The sequence below is a fragment of the Pelobates fuscus genome, chromosome 4 (assembly GCF_036172605.1).
Source record: "Pelobates fuscus isolate aPelFus1 chromosome 4, aPelFus1.pri, whole genome shotgun sequence".
Taxonomy (NCBI): domain Eukaryota; kingdom Metazoa; phylum Chordata; class Amphibia; order Anura; family Pelobatidae; genus Pelobates; species Pelobates fuscus.
Genome location: NC_086320.1, coordinates 338,677,735 through 338,703,200, shown reverse-complemented (window position 1 = coordinate 338,703,200; position 25,466 = coordinate 338,677,735). Strand labels below are relative to the sequence as shown.

General features: G+C 40.2%; 1 protein-coding gene across 1 annotated transcript in view; it reads left to right on the top strand.

The window, feature by feature from the left end:
* AKAP9 (A-kinase anchoring protein 9) overlaps positions 1 to 22,167 on the top strand; it is a 227,508-nt gene extending 205,341 nt beyond the window's left edge. Inside the window, exons 36-51 of the mRNA XM_063452457.1 lie at positions 1,213 to 1,328; positions 2,918 to 3,109; positions 3,766 to 3,954; positions 4,476 to 4,620; positions 7,161 to 7,386; positions 7,714 to 7,864; positions 8,342 to 9,004; positions 9,646 to 9,857; positions 11,280 to 11,388; positions 12,235 to 12,414; positions 12,685 to 12,885; positions 16,356 to 16,588; positions 16,893 to 16,969; positions 18,199 to 18,331; positions 20,821 to 20,948; positions 22,080 to 22,167. Coding sequence (XP_063308527.1) covers positions 1,213 to 1,328; positions 2,918 to 3,109; positions 3,766 to 3,954; positions 4,476 to 4,620; positions 7,161 to 7,386; positions 7,714 to 7,864; positions 8,342 to 9,004; positions 9,646 to 9,857; positions 11,280 to 11,388; positions 12,235 to 12,414; positions 12,685 to 12,885; positions 16,356 to 16,588; positions 16,893 to 16,969; positions 18,199 to 18,331; positions 20,821 to 20,948; positions 22,080 to 22,123 — 2,999 coding nt within the window. The 3' untranslated portion in view covers positions 22,124 to 22,167. The remainder of the gene's footprint in view (positions 1 to 1,212; positions 1,329 to 2,917; positions 3,110 to 3,765; positions 3,955 to 4,475; positions 4,621 to 7,160; positions 7,387 to 7,713; positions 7,865 to 8,341; positions 9,005 to 9,645; positions 9,858 to 11,279; positions 11,389 to 12,234; positions 12,415 to 12,684; positions 12,886 to 16,355; positions 16,589 to 16,892; positions 16,970 to 18,198; positions 18,332 to 20,820; positions 20,949 to 22,079) is intronic.
* The last annotated feature ends 3,299 nt before the right edge of the window (positions 22,168 to 25,466 follow it).

Here is a 25,466-nt window from a genome sequence, read left to right as displayed (position 1 = left end):
TGTACAAATTAAGCAGGTTTAATGTTGCAGTGCAAATTGTTTGTGACAAATAAAATGTTTTAATATGTTCCTTAAATAAAGTGTCCATATATAAAGGAATGTACTTTTCAACTACTTTGTTATATTTTGACCTATATTGACCTGTTATTGCATACTAAAATAGTTTATTACAGTGTAATATTAAAAAAAAAAAGCTATATTCATCACATTGTTGATTTTAATTAAAGTAGATCTCCCATTTTATTTATTTTTAGTCTAATGGATTTCTTGATCAAAATCTACTACATGTATTGTTTTTCAAAATTTATCATTTTGGTTATTGCTGTTTAATGTGATAACTATTTTACAGTTTTTATGGGGTAAACGGCTTGTTTCCATCAGCAAGTTAATTGAATTCCTTTGCTTTAGTGTGTGTCTTTCAAACTTAAACGTTCAGTAGTGTTGGAAATCAATCTCTTCTATTAAATCTTAAAGGGATACTATAGCCAACAAAACAACTTCAGCTTAATGAAGCAGTTTTGATGCATAGACCGTGCCCCTGCAGTCTCACTGCTCTGACATTTAGGAGTTAAATCTGTTTATGCAGTCCTAGCCACACCACCCTATGATTCACACAGCCTGCATTTAAAAAAAAATGTTTAATTGTCAATCAGATGTTAACATACTTTAGACGTGTTTATTGCCTGCTCTGTAAATTGAACTTTAAACACATATAGGAGGTTATTGCAGGGTCTAGAATACTATTAACAGAGAAGGAGATAAGACGTTCTAAATTAACAGACTAAGCAATAAGGGATGTCTAAACATTAGATCTCTCTTTACAGGAAGTGTAGGGAGACTGTGTAAGTCACCTGCAAGGGAGGTGTGACTAGAGCTGTATAATCAAATTAATTTTACTCCTAAATTGAGCAGTTAGGCAGCAGGGGCATGCGCTATACACCAAAACTGGTTCATTCAGTTAAAGTTGTTTTGGTGCCAGTAGTGCCCCTTCAAATTGCCTTTAGAAAGAAGGACCCTAAGCCTAAAGCCTTTAACTAGGACAGTTTTCGAGAAAAATAAATAAATATATAGCTAGATTTTAAGAATGCATTTATTATGTTTAGTCTCTATCAAGTAAATGTGGAAGATTTGCGATGTGTGTCTTTTTAACTCATGCTTTGATTGTGAAGAGTGCACCTAAAGTGCGTCTGTCCATTGCATCCCCTGCTACAGACACGGGCTCGGACTGGAGCCAAGGAATCTATGCTACCAATAGCTTTGTTTCGGCCCCCGATGGAATAAGAGGCGATGATGAAGTTCTGACAGATTTACTTCCAAACAAGATAAAGGTATCCGTAACAAAAACCCATTGGTTTGTCACAGGCTGTAGCTTTGAGGGCAGGTGTCTGTTTGTAGTGTTAGTAGTTACTGTAACTAGAATAAACACAAACAAGCTGTCACTGATAAGTTTATTATAACAAGGATTTTTTTACAACAAGGATTGTTGTTTTGTTTGAAGTGCTACAAATATTCTATACTTTTTTTTTTATTGATCTGTAAATGCCAGATCTGGATTCTCACAGCCAGTGGCGGAACTACCGTGGTTGCAGCTGCGACCGGGTCCGTCACTCCATGCCTCCACGCCTTGCCGACTCGCCGAACCCTGCGACAGCGGTAGTTCAGCTGGCAGCAACCGCCGGGGCAGCATTGAAGAGGCCTATCAGGTGGCCCATGCTCTTGGCGCCACCCGATGGCAATTAATTACCTGGGGACCGGTCAGTGCTAGGGCTCTTTAAGAGCGCGACCGGCCCCATTGATGATGTCAGAGCGCCCGCTGGGAGGAAGCCATCACTTCCTACCAGCATACACAGAGCCACGTGGGAGGAGACCGCCGGAGAGGAAGGAGTCAGAGTGGGAGCTCTGACTCCCATCAGCCGTAAGCAGCCACTGGACCCCAGGGAAGTCACCCTCCTGCACGTAAAGCTCGGAAACATGAGGGTGACTAAAATTTGTTTAGTCACTCACTCACTCTCATTCACTTTCTCACTCACACACACTCAATCTCTCTCACACACACTCAATCTCTCTCACACACACTCAATCTCTCTCACACACACTCAATCTCTCTCACACACACTCAATCTCTCTCACACACACTCAATCTCTCTCACACACACTCAATCTCTCTCACACACACTCAGTCTCTCTCTCACACACACTCAGTCTCTCTCTCGCACACTCACTCTCACACTCACTCTCGCTCTCTCACACTCACTCACACTCACTCACTCACACTCACTCACTCTCTCACACTCACTCACTCTCGCTCGCTCTCTCTCACAGTCACTCTCGCTCGCTCTCTCTCTCTCACAGTCACTCTCAATTTTTAAAATAAGTTTGCTTACTGTTTGAAGTCATTAGATCCTCCTGCGCGGTCTCCTGCCTTTTGCCTGTCAGCCCGAGCCCACGCTGTGTGCAGGAGATCCTTATCTCCAACACTGTCGGCTCTGATTGCTGACAGGCTCCGGGTTTCTACAGGATACAGGCAGACATTTGATGTCTTCAGCCAAGAATGAAGAAGTCATACGTGATTAATGCGAATTAGGCAGCAGTTTACTCGAAAGTCCCTCTGGTGGCCGTTTGAATGACTGCCACTGGAGGTGTTCCTAGCTTCCAAGGTAAACACTGTATTTTCTCAGTGTTTACATGAAAAGTGCTGCAGGGCGCTATTGTACTCACCTGAACAACCCCATTAAGGTTAAGTTGTTTAGGTGACTATAGTGTCCCTTTAACTACACTGAAAGCTGATGTTTTAGACATTAGCAGTGATTCCACCAACATTCAGTAAGGAATAAAACACTTGCCTAGTTTGTTGCTAAACACATGTACATATTTTTTTCATATATTAATTGTATGCAAAAAAAAAAATGTATTGCAGAACCTTCTGAGGGCCGTACATAAAGAAGGAATTCAAGTATTGTCACTAACAGAATCTGCTATTTCGGAACCAAATCTTCAGTCACTCGGCGCAAGCTCAGAATCTTGGATGGAAGAAAGAAAGTCTTTAATAGAAACCATTAGATGCCTGAAAAACCTGATTGGGAAAATGCAGAATGAAGAGAAATCGGAGGTATAATATGCTAAATACACTTGGCAGAGACTTTATTCATTGCTATAATGCAGTGTTTCACGAGTATTACAAATTGAAGTGATATATTACTAATGTTTCTGTAGAGTGGCAACTTACCCACCACAGCTACTACATTTCAATGCAATTGTCTTGGTACCAATAGTTCCCGGGTAGCTGTACCCCCTTTGTTTTTTTTGTTTGTTTTTTTACGGTTTGCCACCCCCCAGCTTCATTGTTAAAGAGGAATGTCCAATTCTCTGACTTCCCATAAATACTCTTGCCGCAGACCTTTAAATATTCAATGTATATTCAAATAAGGTGAAACTCTGTCTCCAATATAATAATTTTTAGAGCTTTGCAAACCCTTTAGATTACAATCTTTGTGCCAACTCTAGCATTACCAGGAAAATCCTATTAAACCACCGTATTAAAATATTGGGGTATGAGAACTAGTGTACAATGAGATTTGACATGCATCACATTGAAAAATATTATAAAGTACATGTACCATTAGTGTTTGTTATATGAATAAGAATTTTGGCAACCTTGCTTTTATTTTTAAAATGTAAGAGTTTGTGTTGCAGATTCTGTTGTGTGTGTGTGTTTGTAAAATTTGTTTCTCATGGAATTTTTGTTGTTCGTCTTCACTCCCTTAGCTTGAGGAGGGTTCAGAATTTCCAGATTGTTCCCCAGATTGGCGTGGGGAGCTCCTGTGTGCTATACAGGATGTGTTCTGCAGGGAGCAAGATGTTTTAATGGCTGCTTTTCACACTCAGCTTGATACCTTGGGCTCCTGTGATGCAGCCACACTGGTAACCCAAATGGAACACCGGCTCCAGGAACTGGTAGGTAGAAATATTGATTTATACAAGTACATAACAAAATTCACAAACTTCACAAACTTCGCTGCTCATATGGAGGGGATTTCTAACTTTGTATGTTTCCAGGACCTGGGGGCCAAATGCCACCAGAAATAAATATTCTGAAACAATAAGTAAAAAGGGAGTAGAACTCTACAGTTTTAGGCCCCTAGTATAAAAACATCCATTAAGCTTCTGTGGTCAATTTGTGGTTAATTATTTGATTAAATTATCTTTTTTTGGGTAAACACATCTAAAATTGATGTAATATGTGACTAAGTGGTGGATTCTTTCTTATTTGTACCAGTTTCAATCTGTGGGTCATGGCACATCAATATTTATTACTGTGACTGTGTTTTCTCAAAACATAATGATATTAAATGCATGTCTATTAACCCTTTAAGGACCAAACTTCTGGAATAAAAGGGAATCATGACATGTCAGACATGTCATGTGTCCTTAAGGGGTTAAAATGACTTAATCTCATTTGGACTCTTCATTTTTAGGGAATGGAACAGATAAACTCAATGGACTGTATACAGAATGCTGACAGGCGCAGTCTGCTTCTAGAGATTCAGGATTTGCGCTCTGAGCTCTGCAGCATACAGAATAATGGAGCAACGGACCAACCATTCCATTTACATATTGCAGGTATGTAGGTACAAGCTACTATTCCTTGTGAGGTTGAAAGGTATCAAATAGGCCTTCATTGAAATGACACACATAGTCTCGTTTAAAATGACTTGTTTGCCCCTGTTACAATATTAATATTTGTCATAATACTTTGTGATGTAGACCAGTGTTTCCCAACCCAGTCCTCAAGGCACACCTACCAGTCCAGGATTTAAGGATTACCCAGTTTTGTCTAAGGTGTTTTTTCTTTTTTTTTCTAAAAACACCTTAGACAAAACTGGGTAATCCTTAAATCCTGGACTGGTAGGTGTGCCTTGAGGACTGGGTTGGGAAACACTGATGTAGACTATACTTGTTTTATTTAGAAGTAACACTGTTAATATGGTGTATCTGCGCAGGCGCAGTGATGTTAAAGGACCACTCCACAGGTCCAACGCCCCTCCCCCCTAAAAAAAACAACCCCACAGTTTAGTAGATATGCCCCCAATGAATACATGCATGCTTTTTTTTCATGTATTGGGAGTATAGTCTAAAAGAGATTACAAAAGCTGCAGTTCTTATGAGCTGCAGCCTTTATAAGGCCTCCCTTTTTTCCTGGTGGAGACTTTCAGTCTACTCACGGTGGTCCTTTAACTATTGTTTTTCACAAAATATAAATATATACTACAAGCCATGTGCCTTGGTGCAGCATTCTATACTATGCCAGATTTTTTACTAGGGTACTAATGCTCCCTCCTAGGTTAGAGAGGCTGCCTTGGCATCACCTGAATGTCGCAAACAGTGCCAGAGCTAGCCCATTAATGTGCTGTGATAATTCTTCTGCAATAAATTAAGAATTATCACATTAGGTGTTCATTAGACATTACTCATCACTCTCGACAACTTAATCCATGCAGACATGATACAGGATCTGTGGTTGATGGCTCAAATTACTGTACTTGTTGAACTTTGCTGAAGTGTGTTTCCTCTGGGTTCAGTTGCAACGACACCTGGTTATTATGAAATGTAGAAGAGCAGGGTCATAGTTGTGTTGCCTAAGGATAGGCAGCACTTAGCACTGCAGCTGTAATAGGCTCGAACTCGCATGACTCTGTCAGTGTGCTTCGATCACAGTATGCCAAGAACACAGCATAGAAACATATAATGTGGAGGCCAATAAGAACCATTCAGCCCATCTAGACTGCCCAATTTTCTAAATATTCTCTTTAGTCCCTGGCCTTATCTTATAGCTAAGGTAGCCTTATGCCTATTCCACGCATGCTTAAACACTCTCACTGTGTTAACCTCTACCACTTCAGCTTAAGAGCCTTTAACCTTTCCTTGTAAGTTTTATCCTGCAATCCATGAACCAGTTTAGTAGCCCATCTCTGAACTTTCTTTTCTCTATAAGGAGTACCCTGGTATTGCTATGTCCCAGTCATTTTTCTCATTATACCATGTCTCAGTAACAGCGACTAAATCTACATTATCAGTTGCCATTAATGCCACAAGTTCATGGATCTTATTCCCTAAACTGCGAGCATTTGTAGACATGACTCTAATCTTAGCAGAGCTTCCAAATGCGGTGGCAGAGCTTACATATCCCTTTCCTAATATTTGTTGATATATCGGCAGTTTTCTTTGTGACCTGCTTTGTGGATCAGTGTAACGATCAACTACATTACACAAAGTAGAGACCCAAGAGATACCAAATAAAAATGTCTGGAGCACCATATCAGTACATGCAGAGAGACCAGGCACTGAAAGGGGGAAATTATCAATTATCTCTCTACATCTAAAGGCTCAGCCAGAGTCCAAATATTTCCTGTCTGTGGTAAGGAATAAAAGGTCTTAACCTCACCATGTAGAGTGTCTAGTTTTTTTTTTTTGGTTTTGTTTTTTTTTAACAAATTGGCTAAACATACCCTGCCAGGTTTGGGTTCAAAGGGAAATCCCTAAAATGCAATTCTTTCTTAAGTAATTGGCATAACGTTTCTGTATGGATAGGCAGACCACATAACAAGCTAAAGCTTCCCATACTCATAAAGTCTTCAATATATGGGATAAATGCATCCACAGCCTCCACACGGACACTCAGTATTAATTTAAAAAAAAAAAAAAATGAAACACACCATTCCACACAACACTCTATAGTAAATACTCAGTCCCCTTCCTTCTCACTGACTGTTGACCTCTTAGAACAACACTACAATAATAACACCTTTCCATACTTACTCAAGATCTTTGCCATTAGATGCAGCCTCGAGAACAAGTTTACATTTTGATGTTTGACCACTCTGATCCTGAGTCATCAATGTTTGCCTTTTTTAAATTTTTATTGGGGAAGAGGTAACTCCACTTCTATTGTTCTCCTGTACATGACTGTTGCCTTAAATTTAGCCCAATTGATGTCTCATGTGTTTTGTGAATGTTTGCAAAATCAAAATGCATTATGATAAAAAAAAAAAAAAACATATCCTAGCCATATTGTCCCAGCCAGCCATTAGTTACATTCCCTTAGATGTGCTTTCAATAGCAATTTGAACTATATGAAATTAATGGCAGTTATTTCCCCCCAGGAGATGTATTTACTAACCGTGTACAGCAGGATCAGCCTCAGCAAGCACAACACACCCACTCACAGCTCAACAGTTTGAAAGCAAAAGCTGCTGAACTACAGGAACAGCTTAATTCTGAGAGAGCCCTGGTAGCCAAAATTAATAATGAACTTGCACAAACCAAGATAGAACTTGAATCTACGCTGAAACAGCAGCACAAGCACTTTAAAGAACTAGAGTCTCTCAGGTATGTACAATTATTACTCTGGGGTTGGCAAGCAGGTTTGTCTGGGTGAGTGTTACTTAACACACAATGCAGAGCATAGCTCCTCTGCCCATCTGTCGGCTGCCTACAACTGTGGGGAACTTTGGGTTTTCTAACCTCCACCCAAGGGACCCTATATATTAATATATTAATCCTAAAAACACATACATGCTAAATTTGTTCTATTTAGGTGGTTCTGTTCTCTTTGTACAGAGGTGCCCGGACGTAATTTTGTGTTCTATTTGGGTTTATTTTTATTGCTTACAGTATCTTTTCATTTTACAAAATGTTTGTTTTTTTATTACACAGAATTGAACTCAAGCAGCGAACAGATGAACTGGATGGTGTAAATGATGCATTGACAAGTGAACAGAAAAAGACCAGAGAGTTACAGTGGGTCTTGGAGAAAGAAAAGACCAAAGTAGAGCGCAGTGAGGAACGAGAGAAAGAGGAACTAGAAGTAAGAGCATTCAGTGTGGTGTTTTGCAATTTTAGACTATGTGGGGATCATATTTTAATAAATGTAATGCTCCTGTGAATAGTGTAAATGTTCAGTAACAACTGTGTGCTTTAAGTGATATGGCAGTGATAGGATTATCCTTAGAGTCAAGATAGGCATTAAGTCAATGGGAACAATGAACATTTGTTGTGAGTGTTGGAGCATAGATTGTGGTGTGCTTGTAAGTGATGTTCCATAGATCGGTGTATTCCGTGTCTAGGCAGTGATTGCTGTTCTTTAACTAGCGGTGACTGATAGTTGTGAGATGTGCTGTTCTTTAGTGGTGAGATGAACTTGGTGGGCCAGTGATTCTTATCTGTTGTGAGCAATAACGCAGCAATGTTTTCACTGTAGTATTTTGCCCTTTAGAGCAGTAAACTTTAGTTTATTGTTATGAAAACCAGCAAATTATTTTATTTTTATTTTCTTATTGTTTAGGACCTGAAAATGTTAGTTGAAGACCAAAAACTGAAGAATATGGAGCTAAGTAAGCTCATAGAAACTGAAACACAGGCGGTGAAGGATCTCCAAGAACGAATCGCATCCATGGAATTAACCCATAATACAGAACTCTCCCAAGAGAGAAACAAATTTTTAGAACTTCAGACCGTCTTTGAAGTAGAAAAAACACGTTCTAGTGAGTTGGCAAATGCCTTGCAATGTAAAAGAGAGATGGATTTGCAGATACAACTTTGTGAGCAAAATGGGCAAAATCCTCCACTCAACCCAGCTGAAGACTTGCTAAAAGAGCTCAACGCTCAGCTGGAAAACAAACATAAACGTATAGTAGAGTTAATGAGTGAGATGGAGAGCTCCAAGCTGGAGTGTGTGCAACTAAGAAAAAGCATGGAGGAGGCAAGCAAAAACCATCAGAGAGAGATGCAGGCCGAACAAGACGCTGCTAGAGTGGCACACGAACAGGCAGAGGAGTTAAAGTCCAAGGTGGAAGATCTTCAGCATAGGCTCATGGAGAATGTGTTGGAGATGCAGAAACTTCAGGCAGACAAGACCTATTTGAAGGAAACAATCCAAGAGCTTCAAAAGAATGGTCATGAAGTAATTGATGGACCAGTAACTGAAAGAAGAGAGTTGGGGGATAATGTAAGTTGGTCAGAGTCTATAGTAGTGGTGCTTAAACTTACTCTGAACATTCTTTCTCCTACCATCCGTGCTTCTGAATTTAGGAAATTGTGATTTATGTTTTGGCCCAAGGGGAACTTCACAAGGGCTATGGGATCCTTATTGGCAACAAGAATCATTACTTAAATTTTAGGGTTTTATTGTGTTAGGCCTTTTCTACCAATTAGCAGTAACTTCCAGTTCCTTGACATTTTTCCCATCGCTGACTGTATTTATACAATTGTAAAATAGCAGAAATGGTCCAGGCACTCAAGGATGACTGAATAGCAGATTTAACGAAGACTGGTGCATATTACAAGCAGCAGCAACATCTTGACCTTCAAATGTGCTTGAAACATTGCGACTGCTGCTTGTAATACTTGCATTACATTTTTTTTTCTTGGTCCCCAATTTTGAGGGCTCAAACCCCCTCGGTCATGTGGTTGACCTTCCATCATACTCAGTTGTTCGACATATTGTGTCAAACAAGATTAATGCAATACTTGTACTGCTACACGTACTGTTACAGTGATATGTTAACCAGAACAGCCACAAAAATATGAGGCAAATAGTTAAATGGAGTAGAGAGTAGTTACATTTGCTGCTTGTTTTATCTCTTCCAGACTGAAAGGAAAGGTCTCATTGACCAATGTAGAACACGTTCTCAAAATGAAAAAGGAGGAGGAGACGCACAAGAAGCAGGTTCCATCTCCCTCAGTCCAGTTAATGGTGACCAGTTTTCTGGAGGGTCTTCAGTCAGTATAGAAAGTATTCAGAGAAGGTTACAACAAGTGTCCAGTAAACTCAAACAGCTGGCCACCAAAGCCAGCCAAAGGTGAGATACTTTATTATCTGAGGATCTTCATGCCATTAGGAAATAGAATATTTTTTTTTTTTTTAATTTTTTATTTTTGCAGTGCATATAGTGATTACAACTGGCTCTAGGTACCCCAACGGCATTCCTTGAGCTGCTTGGCATAGATAACAAGTAGGGTAATTGTTAGACAGTGCACATTTTTTAGTATAATAGGTACAGGATAAGGTTACAAGCGGATAACACACTCTTTTTAAGTGGGTAAGCTTTGTATAAAATAAAGAAGCAGGTTCAAGATTTCCCTGTCGCATAGGTTTAACTCAAACAGTAGGAACATGCTAACACAATAAACGATGTAGGGTCAAAAATTACAGGCTACGAATTGAACAAGGCTGAGCTAGTGTGTGTGTCTCAGGAAGTGGGGAGTCTCGCGGCTGAATATCGCGTTCAGGCGCCGAGCGGTGTCTCGTCGGATCATCTTTAGCTGTAGCTGATTGTTTGCAAACAGCGTGTCGGCTGCCGCCATCTTGGGGGAGCTGTGTGGGTGCCGGCGCTGTTTTAGCTCCGCTTTGCATCCCCGTATAGCTGGTGGCTCCGGACACACTTTGCAGACCGGGATGACCCCCGCCGGTCCAAGGGGGGGGGGGTAGGAGGTGAGTAGCGTGGAGGTTCCATGCACAGGGTTACCCGCGAGGAGAGCGGCCGCCTCTCCCCTACAGGGTCTCAAGTTGCTGGTGCCGGTTCCCGGTAAGTAGTGGGTTAACAACTGCATCGCTTTGTCCGGGTGTCCCCCACGTTTCTATCACCCTCGAGGTGCTGTGCGTGCATGTTTTTTGGGGTTTTTGCCCCGAATTGTGCCATTGTGCTCAGGAGCTCTGTTGCAGCACGTCCATGCAGCCTGGAAGCCAGGCTCCGCCCCCGGAAATAGAATATTTTAATTCAGATAAATATGTTTGTGTTGCACACTTTCAAATGTATGTTTTGATTAGATAGACTGCATGGTCCATACCACAAATTTTACTTTTTTTTTTTTTTTTTAATTAGTATAAAATCGGCCTGGTAAAAGGAAGCTAAACCACTAATTAAACTACTTTTTAATGCAATTTTCCTGGTATTGTGTTTGATGCTATACTATACAAAACATTGTAATTTTTAGTACTAAAGAAGGCTTCTCCAGATGATGGTATTGAGTGTGCACTTGCTGCCTTATCAGTTGAACTGAGAAATAAATCAGATGTTATCCCCTCATTCCAGTACAAATCTTACTCCATGAATGATGTGATTTTGTTTGTTTTAGAGCTTAAAGCTGCAAATTTTCTTCCGAGTTTTTCATAGCGGTAATATTTTTTAGAAAAGCTTTGTATAGATTTTTTGAAGATGTTAATGTTGTAAAATATTTATCTTCATGTCACGTCTTACAAGTGCTGTCTCTCTGCCCTGCAGGATATTATTTGACGAGGCAGACAATGAGGACTTTGTCTTGTCACAGAACATCTTGCAGGAGGTCAGATCTCATCTTGAACTAGTAGCAGTAATGTCACTTCAAGAAAAGGTGAGATAAAACTCACAGCATGGTGGTTGCAACTTAGTGGACACATGATGCCCAATGTACAGTAGTAGGCTATTTTAAAGTCATATTTCAAACAAATATGGAAATATGGAACAATAATACTGGCAACTTATAGATATAACCACTAGTTTCCTGGTCACATATTGCTAAGCCACTGAAACTGGTTTATGTATGGTAGGTATCATGTTATAATAAAAACAGCAACCAACTCAGAAGCAGCAACAAAAAAAGGAGATTTAAATGAACGTTAAAAATAAATGTATTCGTTTTCGACAGAGTTTTAGAGCCCTTACTTACATTGTTAGAGTTTAGATTACTAGGGGTCATCATGTACCTGTAATCCAAGCCCAGGACAGTCTCCTCTTTGCATCTGTTCCACCTCCAGTGAAGGCATTGGAAACATATGGCACATGCCTGTCAATTGCTGCTTGGAAGCATTTGGATTCCTCCTGCTGTGCGACACCACATGTGAAGACCTACGCAAATAGAATACCTTCAATGAGCAAGAGCTTCCTGTGGCTGTCATGGTTTAGGTAATTGGCAATGATTTACATTGCCCGAGGAAAGAGTCACAGGGTCTTTAGACTAAAACCACTTCATTCGTGCCACAATGTTTTTTACCCAGTGCAAACTTTTCGAGATCAGGGCATCACATTTATTGATTAAATAGTATAACTAGTGTGACCGTTTTGTGCATTGTAACAGGGATCCTCCTTTATTTAGCTGTATGTGGACAGCAGTCCCTAATCATTATTTTAGTCACTAAAGCCTAGAACTGTGTTCATGTTTTTACATATATAAAATGCTCTATTTTCTTCTCACCTACAGAATTTAGTGATTCCTGGTACACCAACAAACACTCTTACAGAGAGATTGCTGACACAAAATGCTGAGCTTACAGGGTATGTAAGCAGATTAACAGAAGAAAAAAATGATCTCCGCAATGCCGTACTCAGGCTGGAAGGTGAAGTCACTCGCCACCGTTTGACAGGAGCATCTGGTGACCATGTATGTAACGGATTGTTCTGGGTTTATACCACACCTCCAGTATTTGATTTATTTAAATAGCAGTTTGGCTTATCAATTTTAGATTTCAATTCAAAACAAGAAAAAAATGGATTACTAAAAATCCTGATGTTTTGAATAGTGTTTTGTTTTTTCTTACATATTTTCTAGTGATTTAAGGAAAAAATTATATAATCATAATGGCAGGTGATATAGTTAGTCCTTCAAATTCCCAAACATAATATAAATCCCAATATCACTTGTTATCATCAGTCTTACAGACCATCTGTGGACAATGCAGTGAACGTGGATTCAGTCATAGCATCTGAAAGAGAACTATGGAACAAGGAGAAAGTTCAACTTCAGAAATCTCTGAAACATTGCGAAGCTGAGCTGTCCAAAGTGAAGGCTGAGCTAAGGAGCGAAGCTGCTCATAGGGATTTGGGGCGCGAGTCGGAAAATTCAGCACTTAAAGTGAGTGTTTGGTTTGTTTTTACATATGTTTTACTTTTACTGTTTTGTTTGTTTTTTACAAATGATTTGTACTGTACCATTTCAGTTTTGCTCTTTAGAAATCTATAGAAATCTATAGCAATGTAATGCCTTTCAAAGCCATCAAAAATATTTTGCTAGCATGTTATTTAACGTAAAGGTTTATATGATGTTTTACAGTACAGTAAAAAAAAATTGTTTTGCTCTTTTAATGTTTGAAATAAATACCTTTATAAGATTAATTATATTTTTAACCCTGTAATCCAAAAAATCCATTTATATGTTTCCTTTAAAGTAGTTCTAAAATAAATGTGTATGTTGTTCATGTGGAATCACTATCAAATATTTGTAGATTAGCCCTTTAAGGACGCATGATGGAAAATTTCCATCATGCAGTATTTTTCCAGCAGGGTCTTTTTCCCTGCTGGTAACTGTGAGCCCCAGGTATCATTTGACCCCAGACTGACCAATGCTCTGTTTGCAGAGGTCAAAGTGAGCGCTGCAAACAAGCATTTAAATAGGGATTTAAATCCCCACTGTTACAATTTGGTGTGATCAGGGTTAAATCCCTTCTCACACCAGGGAGTCCCTGGTATCAATGGAAACCTGGGGCTCCCCTCTATCAGCTGAGGGCATTTTTAGTGACCCCAACCTTTTTGATGAGCTACATGCAGTGCTGGAAGTCAGCGCGGCATGTATCTGCTTAAATAGGCATTTAAATGCCTATATCTAGATTGTGGTGTGAGCAGGGTTAAATCCCTGCTCACACCTGGAAACCCAGGTATCATTAGAAACCAGGGGCCGGTTTTAGTGGCTCCAGACTGACAGCTGAGCTGCATGCAGAGCTCAAAGTGAAATCGACATGCAGCTGTTTAATTGGAGATTTAAATCCCCATAGACTGCAATGCAGTGTGAGCAGGGTTAAATCGTAAGATACCTGGGGCTTCCCTCTGTCAACTGAGGCAATTTTTAGCGGTCAAACTCAGCTACAGTCATTCTGTCAAGTGATCTGGTGCTTAAGAGACCCTGGAGGATCACCTTCTATGCCCCAATGCCATTCTGATCAGTGCTGGGCTTTTTAAGTTGCCCAGCATAGATCGCAATGCATTGGTCATAATGTCTTCAATGTAAGAGATAGGAGACTGCAATACGGAAAATAGCCAGTAGATGGCAGCAACATACCACTGTCTGTTTTAGTTTAAAATCCCTTTACCAATATCAGTACTGATATTAGCAGAAAGGAAACCTTTGTGATTAAAATTAAGGATTATTATTCGGTAGAATAAGAATTAGATTTATTATAAGGTTTATTATGTATATTATTAAGTTTGTTTAAGATTAGGTTTATAATTAATTTTAGTATTGGGATTAGGATTCAGATTATGGTTCAGATTAGGATTAGGGTCAACACAGGCATCCCTTGCTGAATATAGCAAGGACATTCCTCTACTGACACCAGCAGGGGGGATTCTTCTAACACTTGCTTAAATAAGGATTGAATTAGGATTAGGGTTGCACATGGGATTACGGTATGGGTTAGTATTGTGGTGAGGTTTATGATTAGATTTGGGATTAGGATTTGATTTAGAATTAGGGCTTGGTTTAGGATTAGGGATTTAGATTGGAATTAAGATTAAGATCGCTACTTTCCAAAGATATACATATGGGGTATATTTGTACTCAGAAGATGTTGCGGAGTACAGCTCAGATTATTTTATGACAGTGAGACACACTAGATTTAAAAAATAAGCATCACAGATACTATGTGTATGTAAAGATTTAAAAATAAAAATGAATACCACAAACTTTGAAACAAAACGGTAACCAAATGTCACTTTAATAAAGCTCATAATATTTTATGCGAGAGTTCCCATGGTGTCCACTTTTGCAAATGATATGCATTGGTGGCGTAATTTAAATATATGAGCGACTAAATTGCCCCAAAATGAACCAAAGACCCATCGTCAATTTGCCGTTTTAAAAAAAAAAAAAATTTTAAACTCTACTGGGCCAGATATAATTTCAGCCCTGTATTTTCACTAAAACCTGGCTAAGGTATACAAAGGGGGTCATTTTGTATTCAGGAAATATAGCAGAGAATAATTTAGTGTTTTTTATTACAGTAGCATATGTCAAGTTTCCAAAATTAACCACTAAAATGCATTGTGTGTACAAAAATGCAAAAATAAAACAATACGATAAAATTTTAAAGTAATTGGTGCTAAAATACCTGTATGATAAAGCTCAAAATATACCATATGACATAGCCCATGGTGTCTACTTTCACATGATATATAATGTGTGTTGGTTCAATAAATAGGAAACATGCAAACTGAGGTTGAACACAAACCGCAAAAAAATGCAAAAATTGCTTGTGTCCTTAAGGGTAAGTCCAGTTTTGAAGCTGCTTAAGAGGTTAAAAGATGCTCATATATGAATATGGGTGTTCCTTCTCACCCAACATGGCCACTACCATGAGGGGCGAGTCTTTCATCAAACATAAATCTATGGCTACATAGTGTCAAGTGACACTAAAGTCACCTGGACCACTTCTACTCAATGAAGTGGTGTGGGTGCAGTAGTCCTGTCATTTTAACCCTGCGATGCGAAACATTGAAATTTAGAAGGAAGTGCAATGTTTACATAGCAAGGTTAACCCCTTAAGACCGCAGGGCGTTCTATGCCGTCCCCATTTTGGTGGCTCTAAAAGCCGCAGGGCGGCGTAGAGCGCCCTGCTATCTTATGTACTTACCCAGTCGCCGGCGATCCCACGCCGGCGATCGCGGTATGGGGGACTTACCTGGGAGCCCAGGGAGTCCCCCTCCATCCTCTTCGGCCCCCCTGGGCCATGTGATCGCGAGGTCCTTGCCAATGCCAGCAGGGGGAGTGCCTGTAATGACAGGTACTCCCCCTGCTGTCTGAAAAAAAAAAGTTAAAACAGTGTAAAATAACATTCTATATACTTAGATCATATATATATTTATTATATATATGATCTAAGTATATATACACACATACACATAAATATACATACACTGTCTACGCGCACTTTCAGCCAGTCCATAGGAAAGCCTTCTTAATGCTTTCCTATGGACGCTGGCGTCTTCTCACTGTGAAAATCACAGTGAGAAGTGCGGAAGCCCTCTAGCGGCTGTCAATGAGACAGCCACTAGAGGCTGGATTAACCATATGTAAACATAGCAGTTTCTCTGCAACTGCTATTTTCACAGCAGAAAGGGTTAATCCTAGAGGGACCTGGCACCCAGACCACTTCATTAAGCTGAAGTGGTCTGGGTGCCTATAGTTGTCCTTTAATACTTTCAAGGTAATACAGTGTTTTTATTATTAAGGTCATTTCATTTTCCCAAGTATGTCCTTGCTATGCCATCCATACCTAATTTGTTATTTTATATTTAGATATTAGTAAGCATTTGTTATGGTTTGTCTTTCAGAGAATCTATGGGAAATACCTCCGCTCCGAGAGTTTTAGGAAAGCCCTGGTGTATCAGAAGAAATACCTGCTGTTATTGCTTGGAGGTTTTCAGGAATGTGAAGAGGCTACTCTAACCCTAATTGCACGGATGGGTGGCCGACCTAGCTACACAGATTTAGCTATCATTACTAATCATACAAGAGCCTTCACACGATTCCGATCTGCTGTTAGAGTGTCCATAGCCATTTCAAGGTACGTGCTGGGATCTCCACGTTCCCCTAGCCAAGATTGAACTCTCCCTTTTTCTGGAGTGCATCCCATGGACGTTTCTTCCTTTGTTCTTGGAGCTTAAAACCAAATCAGGTTGAATCAATTTATTTTCTAGATTGTGGCATCATCATTTATTATGTTGCATTATGAAAAGCAAAGGGCACTTTAGCAGATTATATTCGTTATGTAGAGCACAACGTATCTCCGAATAACTGTGGTTTTGTGATGCAATAGAGGTATAATTTATTTAAGTGTTAAAGGTTTTTGTTTTTGTTATTGTTCCCAGGATGAAATTCTTAGTCCGTCGGTGGCAGAGAGCAACTGGATCCAGTATAAACCGAAATGGATTTGGACAGAGCTCGGGTACAAAGAACACTTTCACTATCATGGCCAATGTTTTAGCGCAGGGGTGTTGAATCTTTACCCAAAACCTGTGTTTGGACTACATTTCCCTTAATTCTCTGCATGCATTTGTTGTATATGTAGACCAACAAAACTGGATTATCCACCCATTTTCCAGTTACATGCCTCACAACAATTGGAAGTACAGACTTAGAATGAACTAGTGGTTGGAACAGAAGGGTAGCAGTAACAATGGACTGACCTGCCTCAGGGGGGGAGGGGGTCACACACTAGGCTAACTAATAGCATCTCTGATAGCCCTAAGCTCGCACAATTGAAGCATGTTTTATGGTGTGATTGAGTTGGGAAGAGAGAAGTTTTATTATTATAATTATCAGACTTGTAAATGGAAAGATCACTCTCAAACATTATTAAAGGTTATCAGATATCAAATGACTCCTCTGTGGGAGAGGGGAGAGTGTGAATGTAGAATAAAAATATCTATAGGTCCATCCAATAAGTAAACTGAAATACATACCAAAAGGCAAGGAGCCAATCAATCCACACAAAGAACTATAGAAAAAAACTTGTAAATTCTGGTGGGTCTGCAGCAGAGTCAAATTCATGTTGGAGCTTGTTAAACACACTCCCCTGCAAGAAGGCCAGCGGTCATTGTTATCATTGACAGCACGTTAGGTTAGGCATGGCAGGCACAATTAACATAAACTTTTCTAAACAGTGTTTTGGACACATTCATGGGGCACAACAATCCAATTACAGGCAGTGCTATTCACGAAAGTGAGAATTTGAAATTAATTCTAAATTCAAATATGCTTCCAGTTTGGCTACTTTGGCGTCAAATTTAAAATTCAAATTCACCTTGAATTCTCACTTTAGTGGATAACCCTGGGTGTGTATAAAGGTAAAATGGTGTGTACCTCCACCCCACTTATACATCCTTCACCATGAACCATGTCTGGACAGAAAGAATTTGAATAGGAGTTCAGTGTGATTGAGACATGAGCTGCAGACTGAGAGATATAAACATAAGTCATTTATCATTTCAGTGACATTTTTAATATTAATTATAATGTATCAATATGTATTTCTATAAAGCACAGGTTTATGTGAAAACACATTTTTAAATATGTTAAAACATATTTCAATACATTTTGTATCTTAGTTATTTCCTTTAAAATACCTGTTTGATTTTGTTGATGTCTCAAAATAAAATTTGCGTCTTGTTTCAGGTAACGAGCTGAGAACAGACTCTCCGTACCTCCCCAGTGGCAGTCTGGAGCACTATGGGGACCCCAGGCATTCATCCTGCCGATCTCGATCAGGCTTCGACTCACCGCAGTCCACTGTGAACTCTCAGCATAGGTATGCATCATCTAATTCTATTTAGCAAGTGAAGGCTCTACTCACAAGAATTGTGCACCTGTATTCAAATACAATGTTAAAGGATTACTCCAAGCATCATAATCTCCACAGTGGTGGTTATGATGCTACTAGTAGCCGTGGCCGGTCCCTGGTAATGGGGCAAACCGTTTAGTAACATTTGCCCTCTTACCTGAGTCCTCGCCAATCGCTGAGTCTCTCTCCCCTGGGTTATGTGTTTCTGGCTTCTGCAGAGCTACAGAAGCAGATCCAGTCGTCATTCATTGGCTGAGCGCATCAGCTGACCATTCTCAGACAATGAATGGCACACTGCGCATAGACAGTTGCACGGGATTGACATTATCCAGTGCGAAACTATTATCCCAGGCTGGCTAGTGACTCTTCCAGTGGTGGAGTTACACCTCTGACAGCCAAGGGGTTAAACTCTGCATGTGCAGTGTTCCATATTGAAAAGCTGTACATACAGACTCCAGGCTCCATGGCCACCTCAAATTACTGAAGCCGTCATGGTGCTTGGAGTACTCCTTTAATAATTCATTTTTAAAAGATATTCATATATAACATAGGTCTGTAAATCCATGAAATCCATCATTAACTTGATCTCATCCACAAAATCTAAATTGATTTTATTGCATAATAATAAATTTTAAAAAAAATCATTTCAAAGGAAAATGTACCCTATATTTAAAGTACACGAGAGCATGCACGGGAGTACAGCATTGAGCTCTATGGAGAATCCATAGACAGAGCCAAAATCACTGGTGACGGCTGGGTGATTGACACTTCTAGGCGGTAGTTTCACCTTGAATCAAAAAGTGTCAGGCGGAGGAAAAAAATAGAAAATATGAAGACAAAGTAGACAAAGTCCCTACTTTATCTCAGTACAGTGGGACCTCGGTTTACAAATGCCTCGGTTAACATAATTTTCGGTTTACAAATGAAAATCCATTTAAAATAATGCCTCGGTTTACAAATTTTTTTCGCAATAGAAAGCAAGTTTCCTCAGGATGCAATGCACCTTGGTGGTTTATAGCACTGCTCCCTGCATGCTGGAGCCTCTGGACAGCACGTGGCTTCGAGTGTGGAGGTGTTGTAGCGGCTATTGCATTTTTGCAGCCATTCTAGAAATTGTTTGCAGTTGTTATGGGACTTTTTGGTGCATTTCTCAAGCTGTGGAAAGGTAGGAAGCTGAGATTCGTCATTTGCATGCCTTTTATTGTGTGTTCTGCATTGTGGGTTGGTTTCCATGCCAGCTCATTTCGACTTTTTTCTGACCTCCAGAACAGATTAATTGATTTTCAATGCATTCCTATGGGAAACCGCGTTTCTGTTTACATATTTTTCGCAATAGGAAACGTCCCAGAGAACGCATTAAATTCGTAAACCGAGGTCCCACTGTATAGCTTTTGACTGGGTTAGAATTGCAGTCATAGTCCACATAGTCCATATATTTTTATGAAATACTCCTTTTTCTACATACGCTGCTCTCTTTGTTTACATGTTTTGTGTTTGTAGTTAAGGAATAATGGAAAATCTATAAAACAAACAGAATCCTTGTACACTGATGCCATCATTAAAATGGCATATTAAAATGAGTACACAGTTTGGACCCTGAATAGGGTCTCTGGGCTATATCAATTGCACTTCAAAGGTATGAACATGTACATCACATTCATCATGTCCTGGGCACTTTCCTTCAATAAATTAACTGTATCTGTGCAATGGAGATCTTTCTAGCACTGGGTACACCTACATCAGGGTTTGAAATGTCCACTCGCCAACAACCAGTAGAAATTCACTCCTGGTGGCTGCATCATAGATTATCCAAGCTTGCAAGTAATTTTTTTTGGCCACGCTCTGCATGGGGATGCTGAATTTTCCTCATAGAGATGAATTGATTCAACTCAATGCATCTCTATGAGGAGGTGCTGATTATCCAAAACTGCATTTGACTCCACCCGCTTGCCGATTTTAGCCAAGCATTGGATTGGCTGGCTAAAAAGCGGCAATTCTGATGATGTCACAAAGGGGGCAGGCGCCAGTGGACTTGAGCGGCACTGAAACTAAGGTGAGTTTTTACCTTTTCTAATGAGCCTAACTGGGGCAAGCCACCTAAATGGTGGGTTCAGCACTATAGGGTCAGGAATACCTGGTTGTGTCCCTGACCCTATAGTGTTCCTTTAACGATATACTGCTGAGACCCACACAGTGATAATATCCATAATGATTCTGCTCGTTAACATGTCACTGTAATGACAAGACACCGTTTCCTTGGTGTTACTGTTATAGGGAATCTAAAACAAACAATAAAAGTTTTGAGAAACAAGACAAATCCATATTTTTAAATGAAAGTAGGGTAATAACATCAGTGGAATATGTAGAAGGGTGAGGGATTTGCTGAAATATATGACTGTATATTCCTTTTCAATCATATAACAATTCAGGGTTTTCCACTCTTGTATTGCCCACAGGTATATGGGCGGCTCATCTGAGATAAGTCCATGCTCTCACATCCAACACTACGACCCTGACAGAGCATTAACAGATTACATCACTCGTCTAGAGGCGCTGCAGAAGAGGCTAGGAAGTGTGCAGTCAGGTAAACCATAACAAGCATGCGGCATCATACAATGTCTCTGGATACTTTGTTATAGGTCCTGTGCATTGGTCAACTGTCATGTAGTTTAGCCTACACCGCGATGCAGACCTGAGTAATCTGTATGAGTTCTCTCACTGTTTCTTTTTGATAATCAGGGCATGTTATTAATGCAACTGTTGAGCTGCATGTTCCTTGATCCTCTGCTGCAAGGCAGTTTTGAGGGAGAATATGTGCAGCATTTTCACTGAAAACTGTGATAACATAAGAAATCTCCTCCACTTCCTGTTTTTTTGTTTAAAGATTTGCAGCAAATGACTGAAACTTAACAAAATATGAATTAGGAATCATTAAAGAAATATTTAGTTGAAAATTCATGTGTAAAGTAGATGATTTTCCAAATAATATTGATAATGGTAAAATGTTTCTTTTTAGCAGAATAGGAGACCCTGTGACATGCAATTATTTGAATAACCAGTGGATTACAGCAATGTTTTGTTTTAATAATGTTTTCTATAAATAGGAGTCTTGTTACACCGTTTCCTACCTGCACCTACCTCTCATTGTGTCTATGTTTGTATTTTCTCATCTTATGACCGTGACATGACTCTGTGGTTCCTTTTTTGAGACGGCTGAATATCGCACTGAATACAGTTACTAGAATGATTAGCCTAGCAAGGGAGAAGGATATATTCATACAGTATTTATACAAGGCGCACTAATTCATCATTAATTCAAATCAAGTATTTGCTGGCAGGTTTTGAAATGGACATTCCCACATTGCAGTCTTGATATTTAAAACCCCCCTATGAGTGGGTTATGCAATTTTATTTCTTTCATGATTTTATTCTGGAAGCACTTTCCATGGTAGAGATACAATATAATTACTGATAACTGATATCTCTACTCTATTTCTTATACAATGGAAAAATAAATCTATATGTATAACACACACACATTTTGCTTTTGTTCATTCCCCCCCCCTTATTTCCTGTACATTAATATTGATGTATGATTTTTATTTTTTTAGCACATGATGGTGAAGGAGCTAATACCTGCCGACTGGCAATAAATATTCTCTGTCTATTTACTTGTATACTAGAAGTTTAATTTTCATTGTCTTTTCCCACACAGGTTCAACTGTAAATAATACGACACACTACGGTATACGAAGATAATACCCTTGCAATACTTGAATTGCCTTCCCTGTGCTGCTTCCGTATTTCCGAATTGCATAGATCTCGGGACCATCATCAGCCCAGTGAAACAGTCGGACATTATTCCATGAACACATCGAGCAGTCTGGAATTTCTGTATATGAGCGTTTTGTGTTTTGTTTTTAAATCAGCCATTAAATTACTTGTACATTTTGTGGATTTCTAATTTAAATGATTAAGTTATATGTATTTATCAAACGGGTGAAAGGAACTTTTCTGTAACGGGAGACCTTGCTTGAAGGCCAAGATTACTGTCTTGCCCTAAAATTTGCTACTGGCGACGCGGATTGAACATAACATTTGTAGAGAACTATTTTTGTAATGGTAGGAGTTTCGAATTTTATGGGTATTTTGTCAAGGTACTGGAATAAATTTCATCATTTTAACAATTTGAACTGTTTTTACCATTCACCTTTATGTCTGTGCTGATTTACATACATGTTTGTCTTTAATTCTCTATATTACGTGTACTATAGTGTCATCAGATGCTATTTGAAAATGGCACATTCAGGATTTGAATTAATATTTGGTAGAAAGGGCATATTTCCCAAAGCCCTTGGACATCTACAGCCCCTCTCAGCAGACAATTATATAGGGACAACACCCATCATCGCCTAGGGGCCCAACATGAAAAAGTCACAATCTATATGTAACCATACCTGTTGTTTTATTTTAGTCTGTAAATATGTCAGCATTTTCATATATTTTAGGAATTCACCTGTGTTGCCCAAGAATGTATGTCCTTAATTTACCTGAATGTATGTTTACAAAAAGTGTTGAGATGCTCATATTGACTAGTAGTCAGAATAACTGCTCCAAATCCTAGTTTTGGCCGAAGTAATCAGATGTAGACCAGTGCAGGTTAGGAGGGAGTGAACGATGTAAGGAACTATCAAGAACAAAATGTATTTAGAATGCAGAAGGGTACATAGTTACATAGGCTGAAACAAGACTTGCGTCCATCAAGTTCAGCCTTCTTCACATTTGTTTTTTGCGGATCCAAAAGAAGGCAAAAAAAAAAAAAAAACAGTTTGAAGCACTTCCAGTTTTTCAACAAACTAGGGGGGGGAAATCCCTCTTGACTCCAGAATGGCAGTTAGATGTATCTTTGGATCAAGAAACTATTACCCTCCAGTTGAAAGATTATATAATTGAATATTCTGTTTTTGCAAGTATGCATCTAGTTGCTGTTTAACCCCTTAAGGGCCGCGGACATATGAGGTACGTCCGACAAAAAACGATCCTTAAGGACCGCGGACGTACCTCGTACATCCGCGGTAAATTTGAGAGGTGGAAGCAATCGTGATCGCTTCCAGCCGCTCTATGGGTATCACATGATGTCTCAATTTCAAGGCATTGAGGAATACCCCCCCACACTGCCGGGCACCCGAGTGATCGCTCCCCCTGGTGCGATCACTTCTGGGTTGCCGCACGTGGCGCCCGGCAGCGTAGGCAAGAGCATCAGAAGCCTTCAGACAGGCTTCTAATGCTCTGCCTGTACTGAGTGCCTCAAAAAAATGTTTAATTGCCGCTTCCTAGTACTTGCGAGTACCATAAGCACTGCACTGGAGCACCATAACCACCGTAAACCCCACGAACTGTCGAAGCTTGGTTGGGGTCTTGCTGTCCTCCACCCACCCTGGACCCAAGAACAGGATCCAGCTTCCAGTTGGTAGACCTCTCCTGGACCAGAGAGCGAAGCAGGAACAGCTCTTACAATAATTTCGTGATTATACTCAGGGGAGTATAGTGATTAAAGCAATCCCCAGAGTTAATGTAGTTCTCCAATCCCACAAACATGAGCCTAGACTTTATGAAGGGTAAAACAAGTGTGTTTAATGGAAGCCACAGCCAGCCTTTTATGCAAGTCCCCAAGCAAGGTTTCGCCCACATGGACCTTGTGGGGGACAGGGACACAAAGCTTACAAATCAATCAGAACAGTAATTACATGTACGACACTCAAACAATCCCTTCTCTCTGCATGGGAGATAATTGAGTACAGTACAGTATGTAACTCAATTATCTCCAGACAGAAAAACCACATATTTTATAAAGCCTCATAAGTACCCCAAAACACAACATATCCCCTGATAGCCCTGATCTAGGTGAACAACATATCCAAAAATCACCCAGATCGGGGTTCAGGAAATTCCTGGAAGTCTCTTTTATCTCTAGACAGAAAAACCACATATTTTATAAAGCCTCATAAGTACCCCAAAACACAACATATCCCCTGATAGCCCTGATCTGGGTGAACAACATATCCAAAAATCACCCAGATCGGGGTTCAGGAAATTTCTGGAAGTCTCTTTTTGACCGACCGCACGCATGGCTTCATGCCCAAAATAGTTTCAGAGAATTAGGCTGTGCGGCTGGTCAATTTCAACAGTCGAAGTAACGTTCAAATAGTCAAACGGAGCCGTTCGTGCACAGTCAGTGAGTGTATCTGGTCCCATAGGTTATTTCTACCGAACGGCACTCCGTTCGTGCAATTGTAGTCGAACCTAACTGGAGGTGAAAGTCTCAGCGGTGTTTGTGCCATCGAGTGTCCGATTTGGATTCCATGCGCTCAACGACAAAACACCACTGGACACGATCGACTAAACAAGATGGCAGCCGCCACGTGTTAGACTATATGTACGGCGACCACCCGGCCGTTAGTCAATTTGGCTGCGGTTAACTCACAGCCTGGGAGGTAAATGGGCTGCACACTCCACTTGCGTGTGGTCAAACTGTTCGGTAAACAAACACCAAAAGCATAATCCATTCGGTAGCCCCATATACCGAACCGTAGAGCGGAAAAGGCATGAACAAAGCCTTTTCACAGTACTGAAGTCAGGTCTAATACATGGGCCATAGTCCTGGGGCAAAAGGCTGGCAAACAGGCCACTCCAAAAACTTGTGGCAAACTCACAGTAAAAAGGGGAGTTTGTCACACATCTTCCCTTCCAGGGGGAGACTAACCAGGTACCTGAGTTAGTCGAGTAGCCCACCCATAAGCAAATACTGGACCTGGTGATTTCTGTAGCCCATCTCTGTCCTGTATGTCCCCAGCAATCATGTGGGCATCTGGTACTCCTGGTCTCCTTTGTACTCCCAGGCATGGACTTGTAGGTACTTGGTGGGCAGAGGCCAACTGCGCTCTGCCCGGTGCCAGTGCTTCTGCTTGGGGGGATTGGTACATAGTTCTGCCCTGTAACCAGGGGGTAGGTAGGGCAGAGGCCGGCTGCTCTCTGCCCTAATGCCAGCACTTCTGCTGGGAAGATGCCAGGGGGCATGTCTCTGGACAACAGCCCCAGCTGC